Source organism: Saccostrea cucullata, unplaced genomic scaffold, assembly GCF_032062105.1.
Source record: "Saccostrea cucullata isolate Sc308-1 unplaced genomic scaffold, CSIRO_AGI_Scuc_v1 ctg11686, whole genome shotgun sequence".
NCBI classification, from domain to species: Eukaryota; Metazoa; Mollusca; class Bivalvia; order Ostreida; family Ostreidae; genus Saccostrea; species Saccostrea cuccullata.
Genome location: NW_026940519.1, coordinates 21,344 through 34,612, shown reverse-complemented (window position 1 = coordinate 34,612; position 13,269 = coordinate 21,344). Strand labels below are relative to the sequence as shown.

Sequence of the window (13,269 nt, the reverse complement as noted above, 5' to 3'; positions counted from 1 at the left end):
AGAAGGATAAAACAACAGTTGAATTTGTTTCCTTCTATCAAAATGTATCGTATCGAAAATAACCGAACCGAGACCAAATTTTTCGATACGTATCGAACCGTGAAGGAGGCGTATCGTTTCACCCCTAGTGAAAAGATTACATAGAATATGAGTCTTTGAAAGTTTAAATATTTTTTTTAATTTCTGTTTCATTGAAAAGACAATCTTCAACCTCATTATTATTCCACGATCACATTTATTTACGTTTTGGACAAAATTCACCGGACTTAAACGGATGAGTACTGCTGAACTCTAGTTGTATTTTATTGTAAGTGTACTCGGGTTAATCCCTTTAGTTATTTCGCATTTAGGCATATCAATAGGCATTAACAGCATGTATTTAATTTCAAAGTTATGTTTTTTTCCTAGATCTGTGGGGGTTACTGTATTACGTTTAGCTGTTTAGTCTCCTTATATCCGTATTATATTCGTGGACGCAAAGAATTTAACAGTGAAGAATTTTATTTCGTAAGAGCGTGCAGTATTAAAACACATAAGGTGAAAACTTCATTATTCACACCTTTGTATATCAACTGGTCAATCAGGCATAATTACTGTCACCAACCGTAACGACAGCGGCCAGGGAGTACTTCAATATTACCGTTATGAAAACAACTCATTATCACCTGTGGGGACCAATCAGTGGCTTCAATATAAGCAAAATTTCAATAAATCCGATTTCAATATAACTGTTATTTTAATGCAAACAAAATGAGAGGCAAAAACTGGGGATTTATTTCTACTTCAAAATAAGCCGAATTTCAAAATAAGCGAGTTCAATATAAGTGGAGTAAGCTGTATAGTGAAAATACATTAATTCTTTGAAAATCTTTTCCTTTGCTCCTTGGTTTTATGCCAATGATCCATGTATATATATTTATGATGAAGAAAGGTGCATCTAACAAAATGGTTACTGTATAGGGGGAAAATAACTCGCGGTGTTAATATTCGCTATATTCACGGTGTTAATAAATCCGTGAATTCAAGAAACAGTGAATAAATTTTCAATAATCTCCATGTTTTATTTGGAAATTTGAGAATATATTACGATAGGTTGATATGCATGTACATGCAGTACATGGCCATTTAAGTAATTACGAGTAGTACTTGTCATTTAATTATTTTAATTATCACGCTTTACTTTAATTCAAATTAGTAGATAATAACCTGTGTTTGTTCAAAAGCTGTTTTAATAGCCAACACTACATGTTTCTTCAATCAAAACACGTGGGCCATGGGTTTTGATTACCCGTGCGTTACTAATGTTACCACGTGTATTTGTTACCTGCATTATCATGCATATTGGTTTCTATCGAGATTTTGGATTTAAAAAATCGTTCAAATAAATATCTAACTTACTGAAGATGTTGAAGGATATTATTTCGTCAAACTACATAAACACATTTATTTCCGTCCAACGGTTTTTCGCTTGAAGATCCTGGGTGCACATGCACTCATCGTAATAGCATCTATAGGAAAGTCATTTGACGTTTAGAGTGAAGAACTTTTAATAACTGCACTTGTTTTAATTAATTATTAATATTAAATCTAACAATTTTAAACTAACCTACCCTGTTGTCGGTGAAATAAAGAAATAACGCTGATTGATATCGTTTACATGTAGGATATAGACAAGGGAGGTAACTTTTATTATATATATACCAATTCCGCGAATTCAAAAAACCACGATCATGTCAGATGAGAGAAAAATGTGAAAATTTACAACCCGTGAAATTAATCCCCTACAGTATATATGCCCCCCTGGGTCAGTGGTTCTGGTGTTATGGCGGGGCTCTATTGATTACAGTACAGGCCACGAGTTTTCCGCATTGGAAAAAACACCATGTGGAACGCTCTGTGTTACACCACCTTGAACACGGTGTGTGTGGATTTGAAATATATACAGATAGGCACACCGTGCCGCACCGTGTCTAGAAAAATCTCAGCTAATGTCCTCCGTGTCACACCGTGTCCAGTAAATTTCCCTCCGTGTTGCACTGAGTGTTCAGAAAATTCTCCTCCAAGCTGCACCGTGTAAATAGTATTACAGAACAAAATCGTTTGTTTCTGATAAAAATTTAATAATAAATTTTGATGACAATTTATAACTTTGGTTTATGTATATATAATAATCGTTTTTATTCTACCAGATACTGGACTCTGAATGGCATGCATGATACACTATATATATGTATTGAGATTAGATATCGGTAAAAAAAAATTGAATGATTTTCATTTGAATTAATTATGTGTCTAGAAATTTATATTTTAGTAAAATTATTCATTAACATTACAAAATCAAAATTATGAATTTTATTTTAAATGAATAATTTAATCTCATGTGTTCATGTAACAAAGGAAGACGAAATGGCGTGAGCTGCATTAATTCATGTCACATACACTGCATGTAGTATAAAATCCGAGCTGTATTTATGTTCATGGTTTTAACATGTACAGTACTAGTGTACGATCCAAGCATTATTATGTACATGTATATTCCTTATTAAAATACATTTATGTTGTTCATCTTGAATTATTCTGAATGTGGATGCGAAAATCGTCGGCAGAAACACGAAATTAATGCAATAATTTCAAACAGCAAACATTATTTTCATAGAGTAGTGTTCACTACGTTATGTTTTTAAAATCCTTTCAGTGTAAGTAATTACTTAAAAAAGATTGTCTTTATTCTAATAAGTTTTTCTTTTCCTGTAAAGTGTATAAAAAGCAATACCAGAGAGAGAGAGAGAGACTCATACAACCCCCTTCTAACATAGTCTGTAAATTTTTTTTTTTTTTGATTCTTCGTTTTATTTAAGTTATGGAGGTCACAATTAATCATTCTATAATTAAGGTCTTCCGTTTCCAACGGAAGACCTTCTACTGATTCTGAAGATTAAGATTATTCTTATTATTCTTTTTTTTTTTTTCTTCCTAGACGCCAACTTTGAGGCCTCAAATCTCACTCATTTCTCAATGGATTTTGTTCAAATTTTCAGGCATTATAGACGGTAATAAACTCTATCAGAATGCTATCGATAATTTCAAAAAGTCACTTCCGGTTTTGAGTTATTTCCCTTTAAACGAAAAATTATAGGCTTTCATTTCCAGACAAAGGCTCAGAGACCACTATAGCTGGAGCAGAAAATTTACTGGTTTTAGATAAAAGAAAGATTGAAGTTGTGCACATCAGTTTTTGTTTTTCGATTTCTCTATTCAAAATGGCGCTATACAGGGGTCAAAAAATAGAACGTCTAAAAGAGCGAAAATTTACACATGTTTTCCTTTTTATCTTGAAAACTAAAAATATTTTGTTAAGACATAATGAACAAAAGTTGTGCATAATTGCAAGAGCTTTCATATAATTTTATTCAAAAGGGGCTGGCCCCTATGATTAGGGATTTAGGGAGCTTGAAAGTTTTTGCTTTATAGCTCAAAAACGGTTGATATTTCGATCTGGATTATACGAACAAAATTGCTCTTTGACACCTTTTTAATCTGATGAAAATGTTTTGTGTTCGATTATACCGGGGGTATTGCGTAATACGTAGTTGAAAGCAGGCCAGGTAAACAGGTAGCGTTTTTCATTCGGAAAGGAAATCACACCTCTTCATGTGTATAATTTACATAAACTTCCTATCTGTAATAAATCCTATGGTATTTAATGTTAATTTTCTTCTAAATAGGGCTTTATACGTGCTTTACGGTTCACTAATAAATTATTTATAACGATTAGTCTTTCTTTTTTATTTATTATTAATTAGTTTTACAGTGAAAACGTCTTCATAAACGGAATATATTAAATCTATCTTTCTACATTGATTATTATAACAATTATAAGTTATTTTATCTTTATGCATCGAATAATTCACGATCATTAGTTGTATACATTTGGCGATCTCCAAGATCGCCTAGATGTTTGTAACAGTTATGTAATCCAACGCGCAAATCCCACGCTGTCTATCTAGGTCACTAGTGTACCAGCCACCTGTCGTAAACAATGCAAGTGTCTGTGATCGTGTTTAAAATCCATTGTGTACAAATACCTATCAATTTATAGAAAATCATGTTTTTAATTTATCGAATCAATAATATTACTTCACCGATCTCTCATTTAATCGTAATTCGAAACACTGGTGCATAAATCATTTTTAATTGTGATCGCTTTCTTTGGACTGTTCACGCAAGATTATTTCTCTATTCCGTGTTAATGTATTTTATTTAAATTGTAATTGAAAAGGGGCTTCGGCAAATAATTATAATTAGTGATGGAAGTCTTGTGATACATAATGTACTATTATGTACGTTTTATTTTTACCATCACTCTTTTGTTTCTTCATTATTTTTATTAATATTAATAAACATTGAACGTTAAAAAAATACGAGGGGTGTTAGAAAAGTTCGCGGACAAGTTCTATTGTGAGCGTGCTATTTCCTCGAAACCGGTCAAACTTTACGTACTTTAAAATATACCATTATTCACGTTATAAACAGTTTACATCCAGCTTTGTCACTTTGTGTCTAAAATTTTGTAGCCCAGTTCTCATTTACAGGCACGTGTCCGCAGATAGCAGCGGGTATGTCGATTTGAAAATCCGTTGTGTACTCCGATAGTTACAAATGGAAAATTGGGTTTGAAATCATGTCGACTCCTTTCATATCATTCAATTTCACTCTATTTCAGCTTGTTTTAATCAATCGTAATCGCTTGTGCATTTATTCATTTCAAGTTTTATGCCTTTTGATAGCCGAAAAAAAAAAAAACACGAGCTAGATTTACACCATTTTTTCCTGTATTTATCGCAGTGGTAATTGTTTTATGAATCTTAAACTACATGTACGTAACACAAGTGAACTTGTGATGAAAATCTATTAAACGAAAATAAAGCAAGAAAAAGTTAAAGTTAGTATTTTGCAAAATAAATCAAGTCAAGTCACATAAAACAAACACGAGTTGTAAGGCTCACACACGGACACACACACAAACGTTTTGGTAACTCGGAATAGTCCAGAGATAAACTATATTTTCTTGATGACGGAATATCCAGTGCATCTAATTTTCACATCCGGGATAGTCCACGGCGGATCTAAAACTGACTCTCTCACACAACATACGGGATTCACTCAAACTTCAATTAACACGTTTACGCAATTATCACACATACGAGTCGGACACTCTTTGAGGCAGAGGATTGGCACTAATTCCTAAAATAAATATTGAGTGACAAATTACTTTTTGCTGTCTAAACATTAATTGCTAGATAAATGAATTTGAGCATATGTCAAAAATAAGTATTGAAAATAATTCTTTTTATAAAATTAAATTCTGTTTCATTTTAAAATAATTTTTTTTAGAATTTACTCTGTGACATACGCATGCATGATAATTGTAAGTGGAGTTAACGTTTCTAATTCACAGGGGGAAATCCAACATGAAATTAAGCACTTTTGAGTTTGCAGTTATTTGCTACTAAACTTAAAATGATATTGTACAGAATGGTATACTATTTCGTCCAATAAACAGAATATTTTACATGCCTTTACATGTACAATGTCAGTACGAATTTAATTGATGCAAAGCATCAAATTGGCTGCAAAGCAAAAAATTCTTTCACATGCAAGGAATTCTAAGCTGAAATAGTTTTTCAATTCTATTTCAGGCTGATTTTAAAGCAAAATAAAAAAATAATTTTACCGCATTTGCTCATAAATAGATTTATCGATGTTAAAAAAAAACATGTTCATTGATGTATAAGAAGAATTTATTGTCATCAAAATGAAGGTGTAGGCCTGTCCGAGCCTCGATACCCTGGATCTTGATTGCGTGATAATGCTCATGGTTTCTGCAGAGCAGGCTATGCTGCAAATCGCAGTGCAAAATTAAAAAAAATATATCTTCATGATCTTTGTGTCATTTGTAGATGTAGAGTAAGTTCAAAACAATTTTTACTAGAAGTTGAAAAAGTCCTCATTTTTTTTTATTCACCATGCACTTTAACCACATCATAATTATCCTGAAAATCAAGAAATTTCTTTTCAAATCTTACACACCCTCAGGCTGTGGAGTATCTGATGTAAACTCTTTTTTTATGACCATAAATTATCGATGATCATGAGATATTAATGACAATGAAATTGAAATATATTTCAACATTTAATATTAAGTTTAAGCAAGATTTTAAAATATTTTACACATGATTTTTACTTGTTATAATTTACAATTATTTTATTGAAGTAATAAAAAAAGAGTCTCATTTCCCCATGTGCACTCTCTAACACAATCACAAAAATATTGGCCGCTACCGCAGCCGATAATAATTACATGTTTTATATGTATGAACTTTTACATAGAAGAGCGACCAAACAAATACATCCAGAGCTTTCAGAATACGGTTTTACAAAATTAGAGAATTCGTTATTGCCAATTTATCATAAAATATAAATTGAATTCTTTCCTTAATTATTGAATTCCTATGTATTTAACTAGGTTCTTAAATTATCGATTCGCGCTGATATTTGGTTGTATAATGATTACAATGTATATAAACGTCCATCTGGTCAGTCATTGTTGCTTGACGACGTCTTGTTTTCTCCTCTCACATTGGTAGCGCATATGAACAGCGTTATGAACACAAGCTTGTAAACAAAATAAACGGCAATTCACAATCAAAGTACTCAGAAGTACTGAAAGCCGGGCTCATAATATGAACAAAGACCGTGGTGACAGTTTAAAATCAATTTCAGACGTATAGAGGATAAGTTACATACAAAAATATCTCAATGGCATGTATATTAAAATGTTTTAAAAATTAAATAAAATATAGCTAGAAATTAACAGCGCAAAATATTTATCACATGTATCGTTTCGGGGTTTAATATACAAACAGAAGTAACTAATCACAGATGCAGCAAGATTAATTAAGGTCAAACGACTCTGCACTGACGTGTCCGCAGCGGGAAGTTTTACATCAAGTCATTAATGGTGTTCCCTGCATTTGTGTTAGCCTGATAGTACAACCTTTATTTATAGAATATGACGCAGACAGGGATACCTGGTGAAAACCTTTTGCACCTTTTTAAATTGTTATGTAAAATATTAGTCAAAGGAATCAGGAAAAATATTAAACAATTTAATATTTTGATAAAAATATTCGATTTACTATTTCTTAAGGTGTTTGCATGGATTTTGTTTTCTCAACAGCGGCTGGGCGTACGCACTATATTTTTACTCGTAAACTCAATTTGGAGGTGAAGAAGCAGCATTTCCCATTGCTCACCGTCGCAATAGCCGGGCATTGCTCTACGAGCAATGAGCCCGGCTAAAAAAGGAAAACCAGAAGAAAAAAGGTGTCTGTATAGATGAAAAACACAACCCATTAATTTGTTTTTGAACGACCCCATACGTTTCTTTCTTTCTCCCTTGCATTTCGACTATACAGAAAAAAAGATCACTAGAACCTTTGGTTATATTAAAAGAAAGGTGTTGGACCTTCAAACGGCACTATATCCGAACATCTATTATACAGCCTATCAAATATCACGGCATCAATAAAAGAATTATTTAGATATTTCAAAAACTACTAATTTCATTCTAATAAAAGCCACGCAGCTGTATACAGACATTCCAAAATAATGTTTCATGGAGCGACAGGTTGTTAAATTCCTCTCATCACTATAAGTACCCCATCCCTTAAAATGAATAAAAATGTCCTTCCGTCTCTCCTTCTGTCACACTTTTCCTTAAGCTCAGTTCAAAGCTCAGTCTCAAACAAACTATCCAAGATAATTTTATCAATCTTTATATACTGAAAGAAATTAATTAGAGTTATGCAATTGCATTAACATTTTTTAAACTAAACTTTATATACATGTATATACCTCACTTTTCTTAAATTAGTGTTTAGCTCAGTTTTAAAAATACCATTTAAAATGGTGTTATCAAACTTCACATGTTGATGCATATTGATGAGACCTATTTAATGGCATCACCATTTTTGAACTTGGCCTTTCTTTCGACCTTGACCTAACTCTTTTTATCTCAATTTTAGCTCTATCGAGAGTTAGTTATTGCTTAGCACAAGGTCATTTGGAAAGATCAAGGTCACACATACAAGTATTCCTTTACAGTCTTTTTCCTAGCGAAACATTGTAAGTTGCTTCTCTAAGTTCTCTTACAAGGTTTTTTACTTGTATATCTCTAGTATGTGGCTTTTGACTTCGACTCAAGGTTACGTCTTCTAGTTCGTAGCTCCAACGGAAGACCTATTCGTTGCTTTGCAACGAGCTCGGCTCTAGTTCTATTTTATTGCCACAACTTTTGTTCATATTCAACCCATTTAATGCAATCAATTCATTCTTTGTATATGCTGTATGCACAAAATCCTCATGCATCACCTTTCAATCAAAATCCCATCATGCTAGGTGACCTTGAAAGTCTTTACGCGGAAAGAATTTCTCTTGTGATTTGAGCTATGACCCTCATATTTCACATGTGTAATCCTTGTGACAAGATCTTTCTTTGGGTACCACCAAATCTGACCTTTTGACCTTGACCTTGGAGTTTGACTCACTTTTACACAAAAATTCCAAACTTTTACTTTGGCCATAACTTTTAAATGGTAGATACTAGGACTTTCTTATCTCATTGGATACCAACAACTTTGACCTTACCTTGGAGATTTTCGGACTCATGGAAAAACTTTAACCTTGTTCATAAATTTGAATGGTAAGGGCTAGAGCTTTCATACTTCACATATTTAATCCTTGTGAGAAGACCTTTCATTGGATACCAAGAACTTTGGCCCTTTGACCTTGATCTTGGAGTTTGACCTACTTTTAAAAAACAAACCTTGACCATAACTTTTGAAGGGTTAGGGCTAAGGCTTTCATACTTTACATATTTAATCCTTGTGGCAGGACCTTTCATTGGATATCAAGAATTTTGACCCTTTGACTTTGGAGTTTGATCTACTTTTAAAAAACTTTAACCTTGGGCATAACTTTTGAATGGTTAGAGTTAGGGTTTTCATCCTTCACATATGTATTACTTGTGACAAGACCTTTCTTTAGAAACCAACAACTTAGACCCTTTGACCTTGGAGTTTGACCTACCTTTCAAAAATTTATCCTTGGCCATAACTTTTGAACAGGTGGCAAACACATCTTGTTCCTTATATTGTGAAAAGAAAGGGCTTTCATATTTGACATGTGCATTACCTGTGACAATATTTCTGAGCATGCTATGATTTCTGACCCCTTGACCTTTACGATTGACCTTATTTTAAAATGACATATGATAGGGCGTTCATATTTGAGCAGGCACAATATGTCAAAAAAAGACATCTCACCCACAAAGACACCAAAAGTGGGGGACCACAATTCTTTGAATTTGCTTGTTGCTTATTATACTTTAGATGATCTGTTTCTATTTTACTTGAAAGATAAGAGAATGAATGTGCACATTTAACTATAAAGAACAAGGTTCACTTTTGCCTTATTTGGCCCTGTGAATTTCTGAAAAACTGAAACTGCAAAGTTTTAGTTAACAATGCATTAAATATCACTGAGATCTTTGGTGACTGCGTATCTATCAAAAATGACGTCATTTTCTGGCTAGTCAATGCATTATGACGTCATGAAATGCATCAATTTCCTTATATTCTTAAAAAGTGTACAAAAACGGCCAATTTTGAAAGCTATTCTTTCATATTTAATATATAGCACAACCTCTGATCTAAAATATGTAAATAGTAAATGATAGAACTCTTTCTGAGGATTAATGGACATGTTTTATTTTTTAGATCAGAGAGTGCGCTCATATAATTTTTCTTCACTGAAAGTACTAAATTATACCTGTTTACCTAGAAATTCAAGAACATTGCAATTTCATAAAGCCAGTTCTCCAAGACTTGGACTTTTAGGACTTTTTTAATAGGATATGAAAGCACCAAGTGTCTATTTTATTTTAATGCTTCAAATAGAAAATCAAGTGTTGATCAATTAATTGGTGTATCTACATGAAGGGCCATTTTATGCATAAAGTGAACCGACTTCTTTGTCAGCATTTTGAAATATTGGAAAAAGCTTAGTTTTCAACCCATATGAACATACAGGCCTAAAAGGTATAAATAAGTTTTAAAAATATTTAAAACACTGTATGTAGAAAATCCAATGATATGTATTCATCAAAGACCACATTTTTAAAAGCATTTAAAGGTACTTGGACACAGATTTGAAGGTAATTTTTTTGTATAATATTACGACTTATATATTTTAATAGCATTTCACACAAAAATTAATAAAAAAATCTTGTTTTGTTTAAAAGTTATTAAAACTTCAAATTTTTTGGCGGGTTTGATTGACACATCCATGCACTTTCACAAATTTTAAGTAATACTTAGGAAAAGTGGCAATCTTGTTGTGTAAAAATGAAAAAAATTAATACTATAATCCAGAAAAATCAGAGTAGACATGTTCCATAGCAAAGCAAACACACAGTATATTCTCAGTCCGTGCAGTTGTGGTGAGCAGACTTTGACAATTGAACGCACCTGTAAATCGTAAACAATCAACAATAACAGAGCTCTTGCCCTGTTTACAAAAACTGTGTACATAACACGAGTGTGATCGATTTGCACACGAGACTTAGTTCGGAATGACGGTACTTGTGAAGGAATTTTGCTTTGTAACATTTCTACTCTGAATAAAATTGTTTTTCTGGATTAAAGTTTTGATATTTCTCATTAATACACAAAAAGATTGCCACTTTTCCGAAGGTTTAAGAATAAAGTTAAAATTTGTGAAAGTGCAAGGATGTGTCAATCAAACACGCCAAAAACTTTGAAGTTTTAATAACTTTTAAATAAAAAAAGATTTTTAATTAATTTTTGTGTGAAATGCTTTTAAAATATATAATTAGTGATTTTATACAGAAAATATTAACTTCAAATCTATAAGTAGAAATGGAAGAATCTATAAATAGATCACTAAATTTTTGCGACACCTTATTTTCGCAAGATAGTCATTGTCTTTTGATTAGCGAGACAAAATTTTCACGAATTGTGGTTACTGCTCTATATATTCTTAAGGAATGCTACTATATGCGAGAATTAAATTTTCGCAAGCACACTGTCTCGCGTAATTACCTGAAAATAAAGTTCTTGCGAATGAAAGGTGATTTACAGTATCTAGAACTTTCAACAAAGAGTGAGATCAGACATAAACGGAAAGGACTTGTACATATGGTTTTTTTAATCAATGACCAGGACTTATTTCTTTTATATTACCTAAATCGAGTTTTGATTGAATAATTCATTAATGACGTTTTATGAAATAAATAAGCACTTGCTTGTTGTCAGTTTTATTATAAAATGCCAGTAACGTACATGTAGATCTACAAACAGGAACCACATCTTTACTCTCTTTTATGATATTTTTAGACAACCGATAATGAAAGAAGACTTTTAATTAAATTAACGATAATTACTATGTGAATGAAATCTGAATATAGTTTATGGACATCACCTAATACCTGGTGTATTCCTACAGGCTTAACTAAAAACTTTCGTGCAGTCGTTTTGGAGTTTATTTGCAAAATTTGTTAATTTATAAGTATAGATAATACCGGTATATAAAAGTATATCGGGATTGGATCCCACAACGGATCATGTAGAGTGTAAAGACTTTTAAACATGTATTAACACGTAAAATGATAAATAATTATTTCTAATGAATTGATTTCAACTTAATTCTTCATTTTAGGGTTAGGAATCATATTTTTTGGTTGACAGACTCTATTGCAGTCTCATACTATGTGTGGATGATTTTTGTGTAGTAATGAACTATCATGCTAGATTTTTGTAGGGGGGCAAGAAATCTGTATATGCTAGTAGCATACAAATAGCTGACCACTCTTAGATTTAGTTACATCTTTAAAGAAGGTAAAAGCAGGCAACACATACATTACTTGGAACACTCTAGTTTACCTGGGGTGCATCCATTCATTGGAAAACTCTTGCAATGACTAATGTTGATATTTTTTTCTTTGTACAGATGAGCATAAAAAGAGAGACAAATCAGAGACCCCACACATAATAAGACTGCCCAGGGATCTACCTCACTTTAGAAAACTCAGTACTAATGAGGAAAGTCAGTCTGAGCAAAGCCCTACTCCTCACTACTCACGGAAATTAAGCACAGACTATGAACTTCGACCTTATGATACAATTGAAATGGATTTGCCACAGAAAAACTCCCTTATGAATGTGACAGAAGGTGAAATATTGGATTTAAAGCCAGATAAACCTATATTGACAAAACAGACTGATGCACTTGATTGTTTATTTGGATCTTGCACTAGTAAGAGTTCAACAGCCACACCAATACCAAATCCATTTCCTAACACACAGACTTCTGATCCATTTAGTTTTGTAGAAGGATACATGGCTCAGGAGAAATGTGGAACACAAATTGCTCAGCTTTCAAAGACTTGTGATAAAATTAAAATCGATCCTGAAAGTGAAAACATGAAAGGACCAAAATATACAAGTGTAATAAATCTAGATGAAACAAGAAGTGTTAGAAACTCTCCAAGAAACAAACTGGCACAAACTCACAGTGACACAAGAGATCAGAGGGTTAGAAGAAGTCAAAGGTCTAGGTCACGAGAAAACAAAGTTACTCAAGATGATAATTGTGGAATGGACACTAATGGAGAAGTGACAATGGTAACAAATGACCCATCTGAGGAAGGAACAAATCAAAAAACCAAGGAGGAAGGTTTTGAAATATCTTCTTCACCCGTGTATTAATTTGTTGGTGCTTGTGATGTGAAACTTTGAATAGTTTTAGAAAAATTCTTGTTTGTTTTTCATAAATCATACTGGATTAACTGAAAAACAAATGGAGCTATTAAATTGTATACTGTTAATAAAGGAGTAATCTGTTTTATATTGATACTGAATATCATCAGAAAACCTACATAGTAAATAGTTTACACATTTTAACCATTGAACAAGAGGCCCATGGGCCTTATAGGTCACCTGAGTATCATGTAACAATTTAACTTTCTAAGAGCTCTCCCCACAGGAACAGGGGCCTGACACTGGAGCCACATATTTCACAATTCTGGAAAAGACACCCTTGCTCATCATAAATGTTTGATTAATACCAATAAAAAGCAGATAGCATTAATTCATTTTCAGCATATAATCAGTAGAGCACACACCAGGC

The 13,269-nt window shown here is 32.6% G+C and overlaps 1 protein-coding gene across 1 annotated transcript in view; it reads left to right on the top strand.

Moving 5' to 3' along the window:
• Positions 1 to 12,987, top strand: part of LOC134255547 (uncharacterized) — a 96,190-nt gene extending 83,203 nt beyond the window's left edge. The window contains exon 6 of the mRNA XM_062738074.1: positions 12,091 to 12,987. Coding sequence (XP_062594058.1) covers positions 12,091 to 12,848 — 758 coding nt within the window. The 3' untranslated portion in view covers positions 12,849 to 12,987. The remainder of the gene's footprint in view (positions 1 to 12,090) is intronic.
• The last annotated feature ends 282 nt before the right edge of the window (positions 12,988 to 13,269 follow it).